The 26,015-nt window shown below is 38.9% G+C and overlaps 1 protein-coding gene across 2 annotated transcripts in view; it reads left to right on the forward strand.

Annotated features, from left to right (window-relative positions):
- The window catches only part of LOC136879047 (5-phosphohydroxy-L-lysine phospho-lyase), a 60,767-nt gene that overhangs the window by 26,217 nt on the left and 8,535 nt on the right, over window positions 1-26,015 (forward strand). For both annotated transcript variants that reach the window (XM_067152781.2, XM_067152782.2), the window contains 4 exons: window positions 4,163-4,256; window positions 7,494-7,702; window positions 11,679-11,904; window positions 25,071-25,315. In XM_067152781.2, the coding sequence (XP_067008882.2) occupies window positions 4,163-4,256; window positions 7,494-7,702; window positions 11,679-11,904; window positions 25,071-25,315 (774 nt within the window). The remainder of the gene's footprint in view (window positions 1-4,162; window positions 4,257-7,493; window positions 7,703-11,678; window positions 11,905-25,070; window positions 25,316-26,015) is intronic.

Genomic DNA, 26,015 nt, shown 5'->3' on the forward strand with positions numbered 1-26,015 from the left:
ATCATAGACAGTTGCCTTCCTCTACCATTCCACTACACTTGCCTGAGACTTGCCTTTACCTTCAACAGTACATTGAAAGTTGTGTATGTAATAAAATTAGTTGCTAGCTAAAGTACCGTACTTGTTCTTCTCACAGGTTGTGAAAGTTCAAGAAGCACTATAACACTATAGGGATTAGCACTGCATGATGTAAGATCCTAAAATCCAGAAGAAGTCGAAGATCAATCATTTAATAAATGACTGATCTTTGACTTGCTTCTTGAACTGCTTTTAGTGAAAAAGTTATCCTTTACTTATTGTTTTCCTATCCATTGTTTTATATTTTTATTTAATCGGCTGATGATGACCCAGATTAGTGGTCGAAACTGGTACCGCTTTTAATCAAATAAGAATGAAACATTACATTTCCTATTTTTCCTTGTATTGAATAGGTTGAACTGCTTTATTTCTTGTTTTCAATTTAATTGGTTGAATCAATCGATTACAAGCATTCGGCTTATATCGAAGCTCTGTTACACTGACAGTTCTTTGTTTCGACTGGCAATGCAGGAAGCACACTGGCTGCTGTGCTATGAGCCTGAAGACTATATGCACGAGCATGTCAATGACGTCTCGGTTTATGCACAGATAACCCCCATGAGCGAGGAGCACGGTAAGGTATATGCCTTTCCGTCTAAGCCAGTCTCAAACCAGAGATAGTATTACAGTTAACCACAAGGGTCTGCCATCTCCCCTGCTACTGCTGGCCACAGCTCCCAGAAGTTACTATTGCATTACCTTGCCGAAAAATTTTGCCAGTAGGTAATTCTGAGCAGGTGTTTGTAATTGCGGGAAGAAGTTTGATTTACATTATAGGTGGAGAATAGTTTCCAGTAAAATTAATTTGAGTACCGGTAAATGTAGTACCAGCACGCATTATTTTTATGCTTGTTGTCATACCAAGAATAGTGTTAGCATCTTTTAATATTCCCTACAATAGCTTACAGCATTGTAGCAAAGTTGCTGTGAATTTTAGTTTCACCGAGGTGAGTAGCTTCGGCTAACAGTGGCCACGGCTTTACTGTGGTTTTTCGGGAAGCGGTGGCGTTGGTCTCTCCTCTCTCGTGTTCTTCTCACCTCAAATCACTGCAGCACATCTCCTAGAGGACGTCGCCCACTAGGAGGCCCGCCATCAGGGTACGGAAAGAAAACATTTTAGCAGTAGTCGTAATTTAAATAATAATAATAATAATAATAATAATAATAATAATAATAATAATAATAATAATAATAATAATAATAATAATAATAATAATAATAATAATAAAATTTTTATTGTTTTTACGTCCCACTAACTACTTTTACAGTTTTCAGAGAAGCCGAGGTGTTGGAATTTAATTTCGCAGCATTTCTTTTATGTGCCAGTCAATCTGCCGACACAAGGCTGACGTATTCGGGCAGTATCGAACCTATCAAGTTGGGGTCAGAATGCCAGCGCTTCAACTGTCTGAGCGACTCAGTCTGATGGCAGTAATTTTAGTTTTTTTGTACACTCACTGATTAATCTTGGAAAAATGCACCCTCACTTGCAGTGGTTGTACCATATTATGAGAAAAGATGGAACCATACAAGGAACTTTTAGTAAAATGATTTAAGTAAATTGTTTTGTACTGATTTGCATTCTACTTTGATACATTTAAGGTGTGAACAAAAATGTTGCTGTGAACCCCCCAGAAAATTTTGTCATGGGCTGCTACTGGGTAATCATATTTTGTTTCACAATATTTTCTCTTTTCAATGGCCTTTTTCATAGTATTTTTGTACTTTTATGCCTGTGAAGTTTATAACACATTCCTGTGAACAATGTTTATGACCTTCCCATAATAGGTGAATGTAGAGGTTTTTGCCGCTGGGAAATGGACAACACACCGTGAATAGCTGACTATATGGCCTCAGAAACAGCTTGCACATATAATAGGGATAATCTTCAATCAATGATAATGAAATTATTGAAGAGCAAATCATTTTCATCATGTACAAAATCATAATTTGTATTTGCATAGTGGGAACATAGGCAAGATACATGGGCAAGATACATGGGCAAGATACATGCAGGCATGCCTAAATCTATTGAAGAACTTCTGTGTAGACCTCATTAATTATGCCAGTCCATTATCAAGAAAGCTGTCATAGTATAAAATGTTTAAACAAAAAGTTTAAAGTAAGTTTGGTTTGAAACATTCTCAAATAAAGCTAATCATTAGTAGTGGCAATTGGAAGTTGGGGGGGACACAAAAATTTATGGACAACAAAATATATCTGGCTTCGTGGAATGTAGCACATGCAAAGTCTGCACTACTTGCTGTGGCACTGTACAAATAGGTGAGTCATGACAAATGACATTCTAAGTAATTTTCTTAATAAGAAAAATGAAATAAAGCTACAAAATGGTAAGTTTTGTAATGCTCTCTGAACAAATTTTGACAGAGATGTAAATATTCACATGGTACCAACTTAATTATGGTAATAATAGTTTGAGATTTTGATCCAATAAAACTTTCACCAAAGGAACAATAATTGCACATGTATTACAATTAATAGAAGTACAATGACCTCGATAATGTTGTGAGATGGACAGTAGGCAATAGTATGATGATAAACGGGGTTAAAAGTCAGGTTGTGAGTTTCACAAATAGGAAAAGTCCTCTCAGTTTTAATTACTGCGTTGATGGGGTGAAAGTTCGTTTTGAGTTTCATTGTAAGTGCCTAGGTATTAATATAAGGAAAGATCTTCATTGGGGTAATCACTTAAATATGATTGTAAATAAAGGGTACAGATCTCTGCACATGGTCATTAGGGTATTTAGGGGTTGTAGTAAGGATGTAAAGGAGAGGGCATATAAGTCTCTGGTAAGACCCCAACTAGAGTATGGTTCCAGTGTATGGGACCCTCACAAGGATTACTTGATTCAAGAACTGGAAAAAATCCAAAGAAAAGCAGCTCGATTTGTTCTGGGTGATTTCCGACAAAAGAGTAGCGTTAAAAAAATGTTGCAAAGTTTGGGCTGGGAAGAATTGGGAGAAAGGAGATGAGTTGCTCGACTAAGTGCTATGTTTCAAAAATAATAAAGGTGTTCTTTAATCCACCTATTCAATACTTTAATTTCCACTTATAGTGGTTACATAAACAGACTATCAGTTAAATGGGACATGTTTTGCTCTCAATTTAGGGCATCTTCAGCCTAAAAACAATCTTCAAGAGTACACAACACAATTTGTTGTCGGACAGTAACAGTCGGTGCAGAAAGAGCAGACGAGGACAAGCATGACAGCACAAAAGGGCACATCCTCATACACTGCCATTTTCAAATAAATGAGCTCTCCCCTCATGAATCGTAGTTCTTCTTCACAGGCCCTGACTGGTGAGGTCATTTATGTTTCCCAACTCTATCAGGAGGGCAGACGTCAACACTTGTTGAGAGGACGTCCTGACAGGTCTTCAATCTTGATGCAGCAAGTGTAGAATAAGAAAACAAGCTGGATAAACACAGGAAAAGGGAAGGGACAAAAGACAGTACAGGTGATAAAAGACAAGGAATACACAATAAATATGGACACAGTAAAGGATTCCAGCAAGTCACTATAACTACTGGACAGGAGTAAATGAGTAGAGAGACAGGAACTTATGTTTTGCCTGAATCCTTATAATTATTCTTTCATGATACTTCTGAAACAAGATAAGTAATTTGTTTTACATGCTAATGTTCTTGAGAATTCTATCTGGTGGACATGGCTCTGTTTCTAGTTTTTCAGGTTACATGGGACTTGATGACTATGTCAGTCTTTTAAAGGGGGAGAGAATCCATTGCATGGTGCTGCCACTATCAAACTGTATACATAACACATGTGTTTTGTTTCCAGTGCTTGAAGTAATAAACAAATCTAATGGAAAACTTTTATTGTCTTGTTTCATTTCAGCTTAAAAAAGTTACTAGTTGGCTCCAGTCCAAGAGTGAAGGAAGAACAACAGAAGATTAATAAATATTATAGTTTTGAGCCACTTTTAACTTTTCATTTTGTATTGTATAATGAACTAACTTTCAGCTAGTTTGTAATGGCTCTTTAGAATAGTTTCCTCCGCCAGTGGAGGGTGGTAAGAAAGTTGCATGCACGCTTGTTGCAGTGCGTACCATGGACACGTTACCTCCTTGATCGATATCTCGCCGTACAAGTTCAATCATCCCGGAGGGAATGGAAAGCCAGAGTGGGTGCACGTGGTGAGTATTAAGATTCTGATAACTTTTACTGTGGGCAATGAACTTTTCTGCTTGAAACTGCTGTATAAGAGGTAACTGATATATTTATTCATGGGTTAAGTACAAGTTCATATCAAACTTTGGAGAAAATTTAAGTAGAGAGTTATCAAAAGAAAATTTAATTATAATTGTCTGTATATAAACTGACAAAAACATCTGTGGATCAGTGGTACAGTATTAGCTTCTGGATCCCAAGATTCCAGGTTCAAACCTGGCCGAGGTAGTCAGATTTAAAAAAAAAAAAAAAAAAAAAAAAAAAAAAAAACTTTTGACACGCCAGATTGTACGAAGTCAGCATGTCACTGATCTCTAACGGCACATTTGGTGTTCACCTGATAAAATTTATTAAAACTCAAATTAAAAGATGTGTACAACATTGTAACTGAGCAATACATTTATGATCATGATGATGATTAAGATAATTTATTATCTAAGTGATTTTAATAGAAAGTTCAAATGGGGTTTATTAATGCTCTTGAACAAAAACATTTCAAGTAGGTATTCTGGAAAGTTTTGATGAAGAATCTTATTTTTATATATTTCAAGTTAGATGGAATTGAGGCTCAGGATACCAAAAACTTACATTGTACAGAAAAGGAGACAAAATTTCAAGACAGTCACAAAGAAGTGTGTATAAATTACACCTTAGATTTGTTTTTAAACCAACATTATTAAACACTTAAGATCAACATTTTCAAGCAGAAATCAAACAACTCTCTTATAAACAATTAGAACTTGTCTGGAATTCCCAGGAGCAGTTCCGATGCACAAAGTGTTCTTTAAACTGAATTGTCCATTGTTCTTTAGTTCTTTGACTCAAACTCATTATTGATGAAAATGGTTTCATGGGAAATGAATGGTCAGCCTATTATTGTAAAAAACATGACTGAATTCAATGATACTGTATTTCATAGAGCATTGGATTATTGATACGAAAATCTTTCTGGCAATCCATGTTGTACGAAGTCAGCATGTCAAAGATCTTTAGTGACACATTTGGTGCTGACCTGACAAATTTGATTAAAACTCAAATTAAAAAATGTGTTCAACATGGTAGCTGACCTATGATTATGATCATGATGATGGTAATTATTAAGACATCACTGTACTTTATTTTGCCAATTTTGATAAATCCTGCCTGCAAATATTCTTCAATTCCAAGCTATATTTCTCCAGAAAGGGGAAAAAAGAAAAATATAACATATTGGCTACTGTGGAGATAAAACCTTGACATGGTATGGATAGTTAAATGTATATATTGATTCCTATGGAAAACATGTTTTTACTTATTTACTTTGGAGACCAAGAACATCATTGTCAGATAACCTGTAGAAATTGGAGTAACCATAATTATTTGGGCCAGTCCCACATTCGGGGGGTAGCAAGCCTGCCTCTTACCCGAAGGATTTGCATTCAGTTCCCGACCAGGTCAGGGATTTTTATGTGGATCTGAGGGATGGTTCAAGATACACTCAATCTACACTAGAACTATTGAGAAGCTAACTGATGGTGAGATAACAGCCCCGGTCTAGAAAGCCAAGATTAATAGCCTAGAGGATTTGTCACACTGACCAGGCATCACCTCGTGAGGCATCTGGGATGGGCAGCACTTGCGTGTTAGGGTTGTAGCACTATGGGGTTTGGTTTTTAGAAAAAATGTTTGGGGCTAGGACTAGAATTGGGGTGTGAAATAGGGTTAATCACCTGAGTTGGGTCTGTGATTACAGGATCTGAAGCTGGTAGCTTACTGGTTTAAATCTTACTGTCAGAAGTCCTGCAAAGATTTTGCACTAATTCTTTTTCATACAAGACAAACACCAGCACGTATTGGTGTACTTTGGAGGATGTTTTGAAGCCCTTCTTTGAAAAGGGAATGTCCGAAATGCCATTATAAGCAACTTTCCACCAAACGATCAGTGATATCAGATGGCAAGACAACTGATGAGCTGTGACTGCATCTGAGGCATGGTTTAAGTGCTCTTCAATAGCAAAAACTTTCTTATCAGTAAAGTGAATTTTCCAATGACCATTCTGTGCTTACCGCTTAAGTAGAGATTGGCACTTATTCCACCTCTGCTTCTTCAGGTTGTGTTGTTATGAAGAGCTCAGTGCTGTGACAAAATGCTTTCACACCAAGGTCAATTCTTAGCACCTTGACATTGCTTCTCTTGAAATATTCTTCTCTCTATCTTTCGTTTTCATGTAGGATTTTTGGAGAATTATTTGTTTCACAGCATTGATGACCTGTGGTGTCCTAGCAGACCATTAACAGACCAAACAAGGTTCATCAGCTGTACTCCCAGTCTTACTGGAACATTTGATTGCTAGACAGATGAAAATTCTACTCTAATAAATACACCTTTGATAATTAAAAGTCAGTCTTGTCAATACTCACAGTTGTTTAATTAATTATTTTCTATCACCTCGTACACTGTACATGTTTTGAGGTCCTACTGTCCTCTTCCTCAGTGGTTTTTCCTCTCACTGATGTCATGCTCAAAGGCAATCTTTGTATCTCATGGAACACTATTACCACAACCCAGTTTTTGTAATCACTCCATTCCATAACTTGAAGTACCATGTACCAGATTTTCTTTTTCAAATAAAATCTGAAAGAGACAATCTGCCCAATGGTGGCAATTTTAATCTTGAGTTATGGCTCGAGCCCTGCTTAATCCAAACATATTTAAAATAAATATTGTCCGTATGAACTTATTAGAAGGCTGATCTTTTGATACCCTAATAGGGTGGCTATTTGCAACAGAATCATCTCTTTGGAGATTAATGTAGACTGTTTACTGAAGAGGTTCTCCTATTTGCCACTAGATAGCATCATGGGAAAATGGCAGGTTGTTTGCACCAGTATTGGTGGCCAGACTAAGCAGAACGATGAAACCTAACTCGAAAAGTCCCATTAAAGTACTTGAAGTTAATGAAATTAAGCTTTTATTCATGTACACACATGTACAGTTTTCATACTAGCATTTTACAGGACAGGAAAGATGTACTACAAACAGGTTATATATATATTTTCTCCAGTGTTCCATCAAAATTAATATAATCTTGCAACACCCACTAACTGTTAAGTAATTTATTTCTCTAGGCTGAAGGGTTGAAATGTTGCTTTTCCTATAACTTTGATGCAGGTTGTTTGAATCAGGGATTAAGAAAAGAGAATTTACTTGTATTGTCTACCAGGCCCCCTGTCCAGACGTGTACCGAGGAAAGTTCCGTGACAAGGATTACCCAGATGAAGATATGGGTGAGAAGTACGCCAATGAAGTGAGAAAACTCTGCAACAATGTTCAAAATGAAGGCCGCTCGATTTGTGCGTTCTTTATCGAGAGCCTTCAAAGCTGTGGAGGACAAATTATTCCACCGCAGAACTATCTCCGAAATGTCTTCAGGTGAGCAATATCATCTTGTAGCAAGAATCTGTAATTATGAAAACTTGAGAAATCACAGAACCTCCTAGATTTATGGTTAGAAAACAAACAGTAACATCTATCTCAAATACTAGCTGAATAGTGAGGGCAATGGTTTCATCAGTGTGGGGTTGAGAAGTTAGAATTGAACTCTCTGTCAGTCTATATGTCAGAAAATCTACCCATGCTAGTATGACACTAAATAGTTAGCATAGAACCTCAGATTCAACAATGATAATGAATTAAGCTGTATATTTACATTCGAACCTGCCAACATGGGGCAGTATATGCTCGCCTGTCACAAGCTAGGACAGAGAACAGAGGTTTAGCTAGCCTAGCTGGTAGCACCCTTGCCAGGGTTACGGTGAAGTTGTTATTGGCAGCTTCAATGGAGAAGGATCCCTCCAGAAGAGCCCAGCTGCCTTGTAGATGAAGTAGAAAACTGCAATAGTTCACCCTGACAGAAAAACCCTTGACTGTGTGAGATGTAACAAGCCAGCAGAAGAGGAAAATGAGTGATTGCTTTCAGGAATAGAACTAGAATAGAACAAGCCTTGGATCTCAGTAAATGTGCGTATGGGGCATAGGATACACTAATGTGATTTAGGGAAGTGTAGACATGTTGTATCAATGATATATAAGAAAGCAATAAATGAAGTAGGGGACATTTATTATCAAATAGGTGAAGTGAATAAAGAAGTGGAATCAGAGGAAGGCTATTTGCAGCTTATGTTATATTGTATAAGGTAGTAAATGAGCTGCAGGATTGTGAGCGACTGCAGGGGGACGTAGACAATGTTGTGAGATGGACAGTGGTTTGAAGGTAAATGGGTTGAGAAGTCAGGTTGTAAGTTTCACCAGGAGGAAAAGTCCTCTTAGTTTTAATTACACTGTAAGTACCCAGGTGTTAATATAAGGAATGATCTTCACTGGGGTAATCATGTTAATGAAGTTGTTGAGAAAGGCTGCATAATTCTTCACATGGTTATGAGAGTATTTAGGGGTTGTAGTAAGGAGGTCGTATAACACAGTGTATAGGAATATCACCAGGACAATTCGATAAGAGAACGGGAAAAAGTATAAAGGAAAGCAGTACAATTTGTTCAGGGTGATTTCCGACAAAGGAGTACTGTTATGAAATTTTTCAAACTTTGGGCTAGAAGACTTGTGAGTAAGGAGATGAGCTGCTCAACTAAGTGGTATGTTACCCAAAACCAACTTCATGGTCTGTATTGCACTGTAACAGATTCACAACTAAGTATTTTTTATTTTCCACCTTGTCAGTACATTAGTTACTTAAGGCAATACATTGACAATGCTGTCATTTAATCTTCTTATTCTATTTCTAAGGTCACTTTCTCTCAAAGCATTTATACTTTGTCAATATATGAATTTTTCATCTAAACAGTGTTATGTGGCTGATGATGTTAATAACATACGAAACATGTACCACTTTTAATCAATAAGTTGCCTTAAGCAACTAATGTATCGGCAAGGTGGACAATAAAAAATACTTAGTTGTGAATGTGTGGTATGTTTCGAGCTGTCAGTAGAGAGATGGCATGGAATGACATTAGTAGACAGATCTTCTTGAGCAGAGCTTTTAAAAGTAGGAAAGATAAAGTTCAAATTAAAGAGTAAAAATTGAGGCAAATATTAATTTACTGGATGAGGAGTAAAGGATTGGAATAATTTATCAAGGGACATGTTTGATAAATTTCCAGGTTCTTTGAAAAGGTTTAGATAAGGCTGGGTCGCCACCTGGGTGACAGCGCTAAATGCAGATCATTGATAGTGATGACTAGAGCCCGGATTTCCATGCAAATGCATGTTTTTAAATATGCTAGTTACACTTCTCAAACTTTGCAAATATTCGTTTTATGGCTTAACAATTCCAAATAACCATTCTTTTTCTGTGGATGTTTGCATGTTTTGGCCCTTTTAGGAGAAAATTCATGCATAACGCATATTTGGAAGATTTTGGATTTAATAGCAAATATTTGGACGTTTAATAGTGCATAATATGACTCTTCTCCTAACTTTAGCGCATATATATTGTTAATTTACATGATAGTGCCTTTTCTGAATGTTAGTTTGCAGAATTTGGGACAATTTTTCCTCATTATAGACTACAGTATGTCTATTACTGAGAGATGGAGAGAATTCCTGGCATCCTATGTGACGGTAGCCTACATACGGTAGAAGTCCTATAATCCAATTAACAAAACACTTTATTTTTGTTGCTTGAGTAAACAATGACCTAAGTCGGAAGGCCCCACGTCGATCTCTAATTCTTAGGAATAAGGTGTCCCGGTTTTACAATTGTACATTGCTATAAAATGAACCGTAAATTGTGCTTTACTCATTGATGGCTCATTTTTTCGTCTATGTTAGACGAACAAAACAAAACTTGTATCACACTTCTGTGATGCCGCGTTACTGAGATAGCAGCTTACAAACTCTGGTTTTGCATTGAACCCTCTTCCGTTGTTATCCTGGAATTTCCTACCCGTAACTTTCACTCGTCAAACGTCTTTGCTATCGCAGCAGGCAATCGTTACCAGTTATTGAGGACATTCAAATGTGTCTGCAATCATCGCATGGAGAAGTAGCTGCGGCAGCTAGCGATAGAATGAACGAATTATTTCGTTCAAATCCTGATTTTGAATTCGTCAAGCTTATAAAAGACGTACAATTTGACCTCACTTTATCCCAAATGTCTTCATTTAAGTATGCATCTGTCACTTCTTGTGATGTAGAAAGATCATTTTCTGTGTTGAAGAATGTGCTGACAGATAAACGGATGAGCTTAAATCAAGACAATTTGGAGAAATTATGGTAATTTTTGTATAATGTTTTGATAGTGCATATTTTTCAGTTTATTGTGCACGTTTTGCTATATGATAGTGCATGAATGCATGCATATTTTGAGATTTGATAGTGCATGGAAATCCGGGCTCTAGTGATGACTGACAAGTATCAAAGTTAAGTCATAAATGGAAACGTGAAAAGAAACACATAGTAGGATAAACACAATGTCAGGTCGGCACCAGGATAAACATGAAGACACAGACGGGCAAGGCCTGTACTGTATACTACCTTCTCAGTTCCCAACGAGTTCAGGAGGGTTGCCTTCAGCACTCACTGAGGGGCGACCTTGACTAATCTGATGTGGGAATTGAGGTATAAGATGGCTGGATAAATATAAGAAAAAGGGAAGATAATGATAAATATGAGTGGTAAAAGACTACGAACACAGAGGAAGAGAATCCCAACATGTCAATAGAACGGAATAATCAAGTGACACATCAAATCATATCTTGTCTTTATTGATCTGCGTCTTAATATCATTTATTGTGATAAAGTGCTCTTTCTTCCCTTTCTTTCTTGTAGACAGAATTGGAGTAAACACCAAGTTTTTGCTTATATTGCATCTCCGCAAGAATGGTGACACAACTAGAAAATGAACGTTTCATTGAAAGCCAATTTAGAAGTTTAGAACACCACATGTAATCAAGGATAATATTTGATCACATGATTTATACATGATAAAATTTAGCATATATTACATCACATTTTTGCAGAGTTACAATGAAATAAATCACAATTAAGAAGTGTCAATATTCTTGACTGATGATATTCAGTATACCAACGTGGTAATGGCATTTGTGATTTTTTGCAAGAAAGAGAGGAGTTACACTTATGATACTTTCTAGATTGAAAGGGGGGTTATTTTTGCATATGGTGCATGTCATAACTAAAATATGACATTTTTTGAGTTGTGTCACTATTCTTGTGGGGTGCGATATTTAAAAGAGATCTTGAGGGTTGCTAGTCTATTAACAGAAAGTTTTAGATTAATGCTGAAAGACTAGTCCATGATGAAAATGTATGATCTGTGAGAATCTGCAAGCAATTGCCGAATTAGAATGAGACAACATTACTCTTTTCACTACAGGTATGTTCGGGAGGCTGGTGGAGTGTGTGTTGCTGATGAAGTTCAAGTGGGATTTGGCCGTGTGGGAAAGCATTGGTGGGCTTTCCAGCTGCAAGGAGAAGATGTTATTCCTGACATTGTAACAGTTGGAAAGCCTATGGGAAATGGGCATCCTGTTGCTGCGGTCATTACAACACCTGAAATTGCTAAGAGCTTCAAGGAGACTGGAATGGAGTATTTCAACACAGTAAGCATACATACAGTCCAGTGTTTGTTTTATCAGCTCCAGCTGGGTCGGAACATTAATCCATCCAACCAGCAGTGCTTAGCCACCATTATCTGCTTTGTTTTTCTTCTTGCTCCCATCCCCTAACATGTGCAAACTACTGGTATCTCAATTTATTTTTCTCCAATCTTCTGCTAAACTTTTCCACTCTGATTTACTTCCTGTCATCCTCATTTCTTACTTTGTGCTTTCTTGTTTTCCTACTGTACCTCTTAAAAATTTCCTCTCAGTGGTTTGAATTTAACTCTCCTGTCTATTTGTAATTTTCTAGGTCTCTGCAGCATGTTATACATCAGCTAATTTATCCTTCCTTGGTACTTCCTTCTTCCAGAATAAGTTTCTCACACTCTGGTAAAATGTATTTCCCTGTTATATAATTTTACTGATCCAGTTCTTTCAGTACCCTTCCATTCTTAATCTCCTCTACTCAACACCATTGTCTTCCTTTTATCCACGCTAGTTCAATATAATAAAATATCACAATTTATTGCTACCAAATTGTTCACAAAATTCCTGAAGGCTCTGTGAACCTTAGAGCTACTTTCAAGGTAACATTTGAATGCTTTCCTCTGTAAAACTCATTCATGATTAGTAGAAGCTTAGTGTTCTCATACCATTTTAAATATGGCTGAGCTAAAGTTGTATTTCTGGTATAAGAACCTATTCTCAAGAGGTCTATACAGATCACAGTTTTATTGACAACCAACCACCCAACAACCCAACAACCAAACCGACCAACCGACCAACCAACAAACATAAAAGAAATAAATTTCACAAAATCTGAAAATAAATACGTTGCTTTTCAAGACAGTCATCATGAACATCCAAACATTTGTGTCAGGGTTTACTCTGTGGTTCCGGTTTTATTCAAGAGTAGTGAAGTACTGCAAAATTCCTCTTTACCATGGATTTTGCTCTTCAGATATTTTCCATTAATGAAGTTCATTCTTTAATTTTTGTGTTTATAAGTCTGCATTTTTGCAACCCAGCAAGAAGATACTTCAGTGAAAATTTTAAGCTAATATAATTTCATGAATAGTACTTTATGAAATGTTTGAGCAACTCTGCAAACATTCAAACATTGTGAATGTTTTATCTATGGGAAGCTTTGTGATGCATGGTACCTCTGGTTTGCTCTAGATCATCATTTCATTCTATTTGACCTTCAAACAATCACTACTGATCTGCATTTAGGGCAGTCGCCCAGGTGGCAACTTCCCTATCTGTTGTTTTCCTAGCCTTTTCTTAAATGATTGCAAAGAAATTGGAAATTTATTGAACATCTCCCTTGGTAAGTTATTCCAATCCCTAACTCCCCTTCCTATAAATTAATATTTGCCCCAATTTGTCCTCTTGAATTCCAACTTTATCTTCATCTTTCCTACTTTTAAAGACACCACTCAAACTTCTTCGTCTACTGATGACCTCCCACGCCATCTCTCCACTGATAGCTCAGAACATACCACTTACTGTAGTCGAGCAGCTTAAATTATCCTGAACATATACAGTCAACCTGTGATGACTGTCACTCTGATTCATTCATTCTGCTTGTTAACATGTTGTAACTACACACATCTTCATCTTGGAATATTGCAACTAGGCATTGCATGGTGACATAATAGCACAGTTTAGAATATGTGCGAATGCTACCTCTTTATGTTTAAGCAAGAAATTTGAAGATTGATGCAGCAATGTAGGTAATATTAACATCCATTGTCTGGAGGCCCAGTGCCACACAGCTGTAGAATACAGAGGCCAGTGTTGAATGTGTTCTTCAGCAGCATTCTCAACTTTCTTGAGATTGAGCCCACTACCTGTAGTATGTGAGGACCACAAAATCAAATAGCTTTAATAAAAAAATAAAATAAAGAGGCCTCCTTTCTTCAGTCATGTGTTCTGTATGTCTGGTAGCAGGCTGATGAAACAGATCCTAACACAAATTTGGCATTTCAAAGGCAAACCTAGATGGCACCAAGAAGTGGCTGACTGTTTGAGGCTGAGCAGGATAGCTGAACAAGATGTCCTAGATAGACACATCTTTAAACAAAAAATCCAGGATTGGAGGGTACCTAAAGAAGAGGTCAAATGAGCAAAATGATTTCCCTCGTCAGAGGACACAAGATGTGCTCACATTAAGAGAATGAAGGACCTGTGGGCAAGGATACGTGAACATGGTTGTAAACCTGAATAAATGTGGTCCAGTGAAACCGTAACGATGTTAGAAAAAAAATCCTTGAGCTTGAATGTTACTAGAATTTCAGTGATGTTCAGTGTATTATTATTATTATTATTATTATTATTATTATTATTATTATTATTATTATTATTATTATTATTATTATTATTATTATTGTTACCGTGTTTCTGCGGTAGTTAGAGGTGAAAGAAGGTGCGGGTGTGAACGGGTCTCAAGCTACGAAATTAGAGTGCATGTAAAATTAACAAGGTTATATTTTCTTTCCAACATTCAGAATTAACACGAAAGACAGGTACAGAGTAGCACGGCAATAAAAATACAATTACAATATTTACAGGATTTGGGCTTCGAGTCCCAACCTCACAATTCTTGAGCAATTAGCCCAGTTTTACCCCAAACACAAGTTTCAACAGAGGGGCAGAAAACCCCATTCATGCCTAGGAGCACTTGCTCCAAATTACACAGCAAGGCCTCCTTGAGGCGCGCAGAAAACAAAATTTTCGAGAAAAGAGCAACTTGCTCTCAAAATTCAGGCCTGTCAAAGGCCACACCTAATTCCACTTTCAAGCTGTCCTCTAAGGACATATACACAGGGGTAAAATACCCATCCTACTGAGGTCTATTAAATGAGAAGAAGGTTAATTACATGACCTCTAAAATAACAATTTGAGAGGAGGCGATCTGCACTCCTAATGCATTTGTTTTAAAACCTAATCTGGCTCTAGGCCACTAATGCAAGGGCTAATCCCATACTACAGAGGTGACTTTAGAAAAGAACAATTTACTTTACATTAATGAAGAATCGGTTGTGAGAAATAAGTTCACCTCAAAACAAAATGAGTGGGAGCTCGAGAGGGTTAAGCACTCTCTATCCCAATATGTAGCCTTAAAAGATAATAGATGCTAAGGGACTTTACATTTTAAGGAAGGTTACATTATGGAAAAACTTCGGACCCGCCCCGAGAGTTAAACTGCTGAGCTAGCAAAGAAAGAAGTTATTAATCGGCCATTACCTTGTTGTTGACCGCTGCCGAAGAAAGAGGCGCTTCCCGCCCCCTGCTATGTACTTTACACACTGAAAGATGGAACAGAAGTGGCGCAGAGACCCTAAAATCAGCAGTTTATATACTCTCGCGGAAAGTTCGAGGCGTTTTAGGGAAGAAAACACCCGCCCACAATCACTTTATTGGTGGATAACGAAAACCCCTACACAATATGAAGAAGAAACACATTATTGGTGGAAAATTAACTAAAGAAATTTGGGATTGGCTAGATACAAAACAAGGGGAAAGAGAGGGGTATACAGCCAACTTAAACAATAACAGAAAGAAATTTAACAAGAAACAAACTTTTGAAATAAAAATTTCTCCAAAAAAACAGTTCTTTCACGTCGCACGAGGGTGCACCATTGTAGTTTTTCAGTAGTGTCCTCTAGGAGAGAAAGTTCACACTTATTACTACCGGTAAAACAAAAATACATCAAAAGTGGCACAGTTCAAAAACTTCAAACTTTCCACGTAGTGACATCTTCTGAAAAACTTGAAAATTAATACCGTCAATAAAGTTCAGACTTCCTCCAGCAGAGGAGTTTCAATTGGCGCACATTTTAAATTAGCGGCGTGGAGGTGTACCGCCCGGTACAGACCTCCCCCCCCAAAAGTTCCTCCAGGGGTGACACATGCAATTTGTTTGGAAACAAGGTCCAAATTTTGATGTTGATATGGAGATTAATTGCAGAAGTATTTATAAGATTTTCTTAATTTGGTTTGATTCAGTTTCAAATTTTGTTGTAACTGGTGAAGTAAAGTCTTTATGTTTGTAGAAGTTGAATTCAGAAGGAAAACTTTAGTTTTTAAAGTTGAGGAAAATTTTCTAAGTCCACCAAATATTGCAGTAGAATACCCAAGAAAAGGTAGTAAAGTTGAACTGGAATGTCCATATAGCTGGATATGCACTTCGAACGTTGATGATTTTAACGGCCAGACCAGCCGCCACTGCTTGCGTTCAGAGGAGGCCGCCCGGGCCCCTCAAGTACCCTGAGATACCGCTCGCCCGCACTATGAGGAGAGCAGAGGTGTAGAAGCACGCCGCGCCCGCGGTGAACACATACAGGCTGCGGGCCAGTAGCAGGTCGTGCGCCGCACATCAGCCTTGGCCGGGAGGAGAGCTCCGGCTCGCCATGCACATGTCGTCCTCGCTGGGGTCGAGGGGGCCCTTCCTCTATCCCAGTCGCGGCACGGCGCCGAGCGGCTGCGGGGGCACTGAAACATTAAAGCTAGGCGGCAGAATTTGTTGGACCATCATCTTTTTTGAGGGCACAGGCTTTGTGGAGAGGTTGAGGGGCCAGCGGTGTGCAGATATCCATGGCATTAATTAAGCCACTGTGTAGAGTGGAGCAGGAGACGGGAGCGTGGTAATGGCCGTGGCAAGGACAGGATGGCAGTTTAACGGTTCGGGGCAGGTTTTACAAAAATGCTTACATATAAAACAAAATACTATAGAAGGGGCAGAAAGCCTTAAAAGTGAAACTCAAAAAAATATAACCTTCATATTCCTTTCAAGATAATATGAGGCAAGTTAGCACAGAAATTATACAGGTTTCACCTGCGACAAGTGAACCCTAAATATCCTCTCGGTGGCTGGATTGCTTAATAACAACGTAACCGGCGTAAGGAAATCGAGAATGACACACGGCCCATGGAATCTGGGGGCAAGCTTGCCCGCGGGAACAAAGTTCTTGACCATTACTTGGTCACCTACCTTCAAATGGGTGGGTCTCCGTCCACGATCATACCTTTCCCTAACCTTTTCATGAGACACATTAAGATTGGCTTTAGCCTTCTTCCAAAGATCTTTAATGTTGTCCGGATCTATTGTCTCAGGTAGAATGTCACTCAGGGACCAGAGGTTAGAGAGCGGCGTGTTGGGAACAAACTTGAACATCAAAGAGGCTGGAGTAAATTTATGTGATTCATGAACCGCCGAATTCAAAGCAAAAGCTAACCAATGCAGGGATGTGTCCCACCTGGAATAATCTTCATGATGATAGGCAATAAGCGCGGACCTGAGATTACGGTTAACCCGTTCAGCCAGAGATGGGTGAGGGTAATAAGCAGAAGTAGTTACATGAGAGATGGACAAGTCAAAACAGAATTTACGAAAAAGATTTGATGTGAACGCCTTAGCATTATCAGACACAATATATTGGCATGGACCAAAAGAGGCAAAAATAGAATTTAAGCAAGTAATGGTGGACTGAGCGGTAGCCAGCTTAGTCGGAAATAACCAGGAAAATCTTGTGAAACCATCTACGCATACAAAGATGAACTTGTTGGCATTTCCCTTTGACTGGGGGAAGGGTCCTACATAATCAATATACAGGTGTTCCATGGGGCGCGACGCTTGATGAGAAGACAAAAGGCCTACCTTGGTGGACATGGTGGGTTTACTGAGCAAACAAGATTTACAAGCTTTTACTAGTTCACGGATTTCACCGTCCATACCCTTCCAGATGAACCTTTCACGAATCTTTTCACGAGTTTTAAAGATTCCAAGATGCCCCCCTAATGGGGTCTCATGATAGTATTTGAAGATCATAGGCACAAGAACAGCTGGAACGACAACCTTCATCATCTTATCATGCCTCGAAGGGCAACATAGAACACCATTCCTCAGAACATAAGGGACAACATGTTCCCCAGAAGAAAGGGTTTCCATTATCGGAGCCAGCGTCGGATCTTCACGTTGGTATTTCTCGATATCCCTAAAGAGCATGGGAGCATCTGTTAAGATGGCATTAACACCAGATAGCATGGACTCGGGAGGAGATGAACTATCGACCGGTTCATGGTTTTCAACGTCGTTGGAAAACATACGGCTGAGTCCATCAGCAACAACATTTTCGGTACCTCTGATATGCCGGACATCGAATTGGAAGGCAGAAATACGGATGGCCCAACGGGCTATACGACCAGTACGACGCGGCCTACCTAAGACCCAGCTTAAGGCTTGATTATCTGTCTCCAGGTCGAATTTGACATGTTCCAGATAGAGACGGAACTTCTCTAAGGCAAATAAGACTGCCAAACCTTCGAGCTCATAGATGGAATACTTGGCTTCTTGAGCCGATAGAGTCCTAGATGCATAGGCGATGGGTCGCCTCCCTAGTTCAGTCTCTTGAAGAAGGACTGCAGCTACTGCTGACGACGACGCGTCAGTTTGGACGATGAATTTCTTTGAGAAATCAGGCATAGCAAGGACAGGGGCATTACAGAGAGCTAATTTAAGATCTTAAAAGCGGCTTGTTGAGAAGGTCCCCACTCAAATTTGATGCCTTTCCTACGAAGAAGGTTTAAGGGCGCCGCTCTATTAGCGAAGTTAGGAATAAACTTCCTGAAGAAATTCACCATACCAATGAACCTGGCGATACCTTTGATATCCTTAGGGGGTTTAAAATCACGGATGGCCTGTGTTCTAGAATGATCGACTGCAACACCATCAGGTGACACAATATGCCCTAGGAATGACATAGAGGGCTTAGCAAAGGCAACCTTGGACAACTTGACAGTTAACCCAGCCTTACGAAGGCGATTGAGAACTTCTCGCAGATGATCTAGATGTTCTTCAAAGGTCTCCGAAAATACGACGACATCATCCAAGTAGTGATACAAGTACTCAAATTTGATGTCGGAGAAGACCCTATCTAGCAGCCTAGTGAGTACAGCTGCTCCCGTGGGGAGCCCGAAAGGCACGCGGTTGTATTCGTATAAGTTCCAGTCCGTGGCAAACGCTGTAAGATGTTTAGACTCTTCGGCAAGGGGAATTTGATTATAGGCCTGATTCAAGTCCAAGATAGTAAAGAACTTGGCCTTACGAAACCATGAAAAACAAGAATGAAGGTCAGGAAGGGGCACAGATTGCAACACCACCTTCCGATTGAGAGCCCTATAATCAATGACAGGCCTGAAGCCTCCTTGGGGTTTCGGGACTAGAAAAATAGGCGAAGAATACGCCGACTTAGAGGGCCTAATAATACCATCCTTCAACATCTGATCGATGATTTCTTTCAGAGCCTTCATTTTAGGTGGAGATAGCCTATAAGGTGGAAAACGGACAGGAATTGAATCCGTGACCTCAATTTTGTATTCAATAAGGTAACACCAAGAGTATCAGAGAACACCTCTGGAAACGACTGACATAATTTACGAATACTATCAGCCTGCTCCTCAGGTAGATGTCTAAGGTCTAACAACATCTCATCCTGGGTAGGCAAAATAGATGAACATGATACAGAATTACACTTTAACAAGGGAATTTTACAATTGGATGCAAATTTGAATGTGCACGACCTACTCTGGAGATCGAGCACAAGACCCATGTAAGAAATGAAGTCAGCTCCCAATATAATGGGGCAAGACAAGTGCTTAGCCACAAACAATTTGATTTTCCATGTAAATTTAAAAATACGAATTTTGACATTTACAGAACCTAGGATTTCCAATGGAGATGAATTAGCCGAAACATTTTGAACAGGAGATGAGACATAGTCAGGTAGTTTACAAACAGATTTCAATTTTGAATACCATTGGTCCGAAATAATTGAACAAACACTGCCTGAATCTAATAGAGCTGTTATAGGCTCGTTATTTAACTCAATCTTAAGAAAAGGAACAGGTGCGGGGGTATCCGCCGCAATCCTAAGACATTCTTTGGGGCATTCGAAAGATGAATTTGAAGATAGAACATTCCCTGAATTTTCGACCTGTTTACCAGGGGCTGAGCCTCGGGAAGAGGGATTAGTCGACTCAGCCGAAGCCACTAGTCATTTTTTATTATTGGCACTGGTGGAATTTGCACCAGAAGTTGAGCAGGAAGGGGTGCTATTTGAATTTGGGCAATTTTTGGCGATATGTGAGAAAGCCCCACATTTAAAACAGCCTTGTGATGAACCAGCCCTATTCCTTGTCCCACTCGACTTGATCAGTGGACACTTATTGCGAAGATGGTCGGGCGACCCGCAAGCATAACATTTACGGGGTGTAACTGGTCGGCGAGGTGGAGGCCGAAGATTACTAAAAGAGGGAGGGGGTTCTTTCGCGACACGCAAAGAATCGGCGTATCTAACTCCTTCCGCTGAGACGGCCAATGCTTCAAGTTCAGAGAAGGTTTGCGGGCACGCCGCGAAACACAAATATGACCTATAGGATGGTGAAATTCCTTCTACAATAGCTTGTACAATCTGATCTTCAGGAAAATGAAGGGCAAACACCCTAGTATAGAATTTAATATCTTGGATGAAGTCTGCTAAGTTTTCATCCAAACGCTGTACACGATAATAGTACTTCTGAATAAGGGAGGACCTGGCCCTAGCCAGGATGAAGTTAGCTAGCAAGTGGGCGTGGAAATCCTCAATAGATGATTGCTCGGCAATGGCTCTTACTATTTTGTCTGAGAGAATACCTATTGCATAGGGATAGATGATTTGCAAAATCTGACATGGGGAAAGAGAAAACACAAGGGCATGATCCTGAAATTCAACCAAAAATCTTAAAAATGAAATTACGTCACTGGTGGTATTAACGGAAAACTTAGAGATAACTCTGAGCAACATCGCCAATGGATGAGGCAAGCTGCTAAACCCGGGTGACATAGTAGGTAAAGGTTTCAGTGGCAAGGAAGTTAATTCAGAACGTATATTATTCAACGATGCACGGGGTTCAGACTCGTTGTCCAATGGGGCAGAGATAGTTTGAGCAGCAACGGTTATCCTATTGGCTTCTCCCTTAGGAGGCTCTTCCTCGCTACCTACATTCATCGTGGTGGGTTGATCAATTTTGGGAGGAACTTCCCCAGTTAACAATTGAGTGACCTTGCTAGATAATTCAGAAATACTTTCAAGCAACGTACTAGCTTCCTTCCTCTGAACGTCATTCAACTTCAGAGACAACAGATCGTTAACTCTATTTGAAAAATGATATAGCCTGGCTTGCACACGCTTAATTTGATTAGGAGAAGGATCATTTTCGTCAAAAAAACTAACTACCGATGCTAGCCCAGTAGTATTCTCGGTGATCGTGGAAAGAGAGTCGTCAATTTCTTTCTCTCCCAAATTGGGGATGGAAATGGGCAAATCAAGGGACTCTCTAAGCTTGTTGGTGTCTATCGCAACCGTGCCTCCAGATTGCACATTTCTGATAGTTAACTCATAGATCAACTCCTCCTTGCGCAAATAGTTAAGATGGTGAACATCGCGAGGGCCGGGCATGATGACAGAACAATTTTGAAACAGGAAAGATCAAAAAAATCCAGCAACTGAGAAAATTGTTAGAGTTTGAATCAAAGCAATGTTTAGCCGTCAAAAGGGGCTAAATTGAGACCCATTCAACCACGCTCTGCTACCACTTGTTACCTTGTTTTTGCGGTAGTTAGAGGTGAAAGAAGGTGCGGGTGTGAACGGGTCTCAAGCTACGAAATTAGAGTGCATGTAAAATTAACAAGGTTATATTTTCTTTCCAACATTCAGAATTAACACGAAAGACAGGTACAGAGTAGCACGGCAATAAAAATACAATTACAATATTTACAGGATTTGGGCTTCGAGTCCCAACCTCACAATTCTTGAGCAATTAGCCCAGTTTTACCCCAAACACAAGTTTCAACAGAGGGGCAGAAAACCCCATTCATGCCTAGGAGCACTTGCTCCAAATTACACAGCAAGGCCTCCTTGAGGCGCGCAGAAAACAAAATTTTCGAGAAAAGAGCAACTTGCTCTCAAAATTCAGGCCTGTCAAAGGCCACACCTAATTCCACTTTCAAGCTGTCCTCTAAGGACATATACACAGGGGTAAAATACCCATCCTACTGAGGTCTATTAAATGAGAAGAAGGTTAATTACATGACCTCTAAAATAACAATTTGAGAGGAGGCGATCTGCACTCCTAATGCATTTGTTTTAAAACCTAATCTGGCTCTAGGCCACTAATGCAAGGGCTAATCCCATACTACAGAGGTGACTTTAGAAAAGAACAATTTACTTTACATTAATGAAGAATCGGTTGTGAGAAATAAGTTCACCTCAAAACAAAATGAGTGGGAGCTCGAGAGGGTTAAGCACTCTCTATCCCAATATGTAGCCTTAAAAGATAATAGATGCTAAAGGTCTTTACATTTTAAGGAAGGTTACATTATGGAAAAACTTCGGACCCGCCCCGAGAGTTAAACTGCTGAGCTAGCAAAGAAAGAAGTTATTAATCGGCCATTACCTTGTTGTTGACCGCTGCCGAAGAAAGAGGCGCTTCCCGCCCCCTGCTATGTACTTTACACACTGAAAGATGGAACAGAAGTGGCGCAGAGACCCTAAAATCAGCAGTTTATATACTCTCGCGGAAAGTTCGAGGCGTTTTAGGGAAGAAAACACCCGCCCACAATCACTTTATTGGTGGATAACGAAAACCCCTACACAATATGAAGAAGAAACACATTATTGGTGGAAAATTAACTAAAGAAATTTGGGATTGGCTAGATACAAGACAAGGGGAAAGAGAGGGGTATACAGCCAACTTAAACAATAACAGAAAGAAATTTAACAAGAAACAAACTTTTGAAATAAAAATTTCTCCAAAAAAACAGTTCTTTCACGTCGCACGAGGGTGCACCATTGTAGTTTTTCAGTAGTGTCCTCTAGGAGAGAAAGTTCACACTTATTACTACTGGTAAAACAAAAATACATCAAAAGTGGCACAGTTCAAAAACTTCAAACTTTCCACGTAGTGACATCTTCTGAGAAACTTGAAAATTAATACCGTCAATAAAGTTCAGACTTCCTCCAGCAGAGGAGTTTCAATTGGCGCACATTTTAAATTAGCGGCGTGGAGGTGTACCGCCCGGTACAATTATTATTATTATTATTATTATTATTATTATTATTAGAATTCATATCCTAACAAGAAATTTGTTGACAATAAAAGAAGAATAAGAGGTACATTAAAATAAGAAACCTCGATAGTTAAAAATGAGATGCGTAGTGTAAGATAATAATTATTAAGAGCAATTACACAGAAATTAGGTGGAAATAAGTTAGTACATTATCATACTGAGCCCATGCTGGCGCGCTCATCAAAAGATAAATTTATAGATATTGAGGAATGTGAGTAGAATAATTGCAAAAGATACGTGCTGTAATTGAGAGTAATGAGACCCAATGACTTAGAAGGGCCAGGCCAGTGACAGTCAACAGTAGAAAGTTGAAGCTTTGTCGGACATTGACAATGTCGCTATAAAACTTGAGCTTTCTACTGTTGACCATCACTGGCCTGGCCCTTCTTAAGTCATTGGGTCTCATTACTCTCAATTACAGCACGTATCTTTTGCAATTATTCTACTCACATTTCTGATTATCTATAAATTTATCTTTTCATGAGCGTGCCAGCATGGGCTCAATACATATATTGTAGCATATTATTACAACTCGCTCACTCACTCACTCACTCACTCACTCACTCACTCACTCACTCACTCACTCACTCACTCACTCACTCAGAGATTCATGCAAAATTCATAAAGTATTCCCTTACAAGTGGTGCATCATGGGAGTTACAAGGCAGTCACATACAAATTCACAGGTAACTTACATATTTCCAATACCTTGTAGTTTGTAGCTACTTGTAAACAATCCTGTAAGTGTGAATCAGTATATCATGATCATATTTAACTCTTGAGGGATTTCATAATCACTCTGCAGTATTTGGAACCTTTTGCTCGCTTAATGGTATGAATTTCCCCATTTTGAACAAATATTTCTGCTCTAAATGTACCTGTAGTATTTCAAAACATAGAGTCGTAGACAAGATTAGATGATCAATCAATCAATCAATCAATCAATCAATCAATCAATCAATCAATCAATCAATCAATCAATCAATCAATCAATCAATCAATCAATCAATCAATCAATCAATCAATCAATCAATCATGAATTGCATTTAGGGCTGTTGCCCAGTGGCAGAGTCCCTATCAGTTGTTTACTTAGCTTTTTCATAAACATTTTCAAAGACCTTGGAAATTTATCAAACATTTCCCTTGATAATATATTTTCTACTCATAAGCACTTTTCTTTCTACCAAGTTGAGAACGTCTGTTGTACAGGAGCAACTGTGACATACAAACTTCTCTCCTTAAACTCTTAGGGAGGAGCATAGGGCCAAAACCAGGTTCTGGGTCCTTGCAGATCCCACTAAAAGACGTTGTTGTTGTTGTCAGATCTTTGCAATGTAATAGTGACAACCATTTCTGAAATATACAATTACTTCAGAACTTTAATGATAGAGGGTGAAATACTGTGTGTAAGCCTATGTAGTTAGTTAGTTAGTTAGTTAGTTAGTTAGTTAGTTAGTTAGTAATGTTTTATTTTTACCTGGCAAGATTAAGGCCTTATCATTATTCATAAAAAGAAGCCTATGATGCAATAATTCATTAAGGGCTTTTACATGCCAAGACAACTGTTGCCCAGATATTAGAGGGTCTTCAGATTCTGTAGGGCCACAAGGTCAGTGTGACGACATCCTTAGTCCCTTAGGTTTCACATGTCCCATAGCCAGCCTCCATGTCACAGCGCCCAATCCAAGCTAGTTAACTTTTGCGCATTTACCTAATATTTACTGTTTATTCACCACCTAGATTGAGTATTTTTGCGTTTGCGATTCAATCCATCCAAGAGATCTTAGGCATGCCCCTCCAACACCACATCTCAAATGCCTCAGGTTGGAGTTCACTGTTCATGTTTCACTGCCATACAACCCCACTGACCACACGAATACTTTAACATATATCTTTCTGAGCTCTAGGCTCAGTGCGCAGTTGAATAGCATTTTCTAGTGTATGTAGAACATGTTACAAGTAGTGTGTTAAAGCAATGGTTCCTGTCTTGTTCCAGTATGGAGGAAACCCTGTGTCATGTGCTGTTGCCAGTGCAGTAATAGATGTTCTGGAAAAGGAGCAACTTCGAGAACATGCCACGAGAGTAGGAAACTATTTGCTGAACCTTGCTCGTCAACTTGCAGCCAAGCACACCATAATTGGAGATGTGAGGGGAATTGGACTATTTGTGGGCATCGAGCTGGTTAAGGATCGGGAATCTCGCGCTCCAGCCACTGCTGAGGCTCAGCATGTTATAACCAGGTATGTTTTCAACAATTCAAAATTGTGCATTTCTCCAAATCAAAAGTTTAGAAAATCATATTTAGTTGTAGCCTTGCTAATATAAACATTTCTGATCTACTTGAACCTACAGAACAGTTCCACAGTTCAAAGTCTTGTCTTTGCCAAATATCATTGTTCCTTGTGCATAAAATCTATCTGAAATAGTCTTAGGTACATGCCATGTTTCAACCAGTTTCATCATCATTCTCCAAGTCCAGTTCCCCAGGTGAGATGTATAAACAACTGGGACATCTTCTTGAGTTATTTTTTCTTGGACATCTTGATACCTCTGATTTCAGTCTCTCTATTCAGTGTTTCCTTCCAAGTTGAGGTTGAAGTATTTCCTTGCAGTATCTTCTTTCTCGTTCATTTCATTTCTGATGTTGTCCCTGTCCTTTGATTCATAGTTCAATGAATTTAAGTTATGGGAGAGTTAATATTTTAATTTTGTTAGAAGTCAAGTTATTAAAAGGAGCAAGGAGATGGCTTGTAAATTACATGTGTTCACATGATATTGTTTTTCTGTACAGAAGTCACTAACTGTAGTTCAGGATGTAGATTCCCAGAATAAGTTAGGGAAAGCTTTATTCAGTAAAGTCAGCCAGATTTACCATGGCTGGTATTAAACTCATAGACATTATATATTTATTAGCATATGCATCCCATGCAGGTGATGGAT

This window comes from Anabrus simplex, chromosome 8 (assembly GCF_040414725.1).
Source record: "Anabrus simplex isolate iqAnaSimp1 chromosome 8, ASM4041472v1, whole genome shotgun sequence".
In the NCBI taxonomy this organism is placed as follows: domain Eukaryota; kingdom Metazoa; phylum Arthropoda; class Insecta; order Orthoptera; family Tettigoniidae; genus Anabrus; species Anabrus simplex.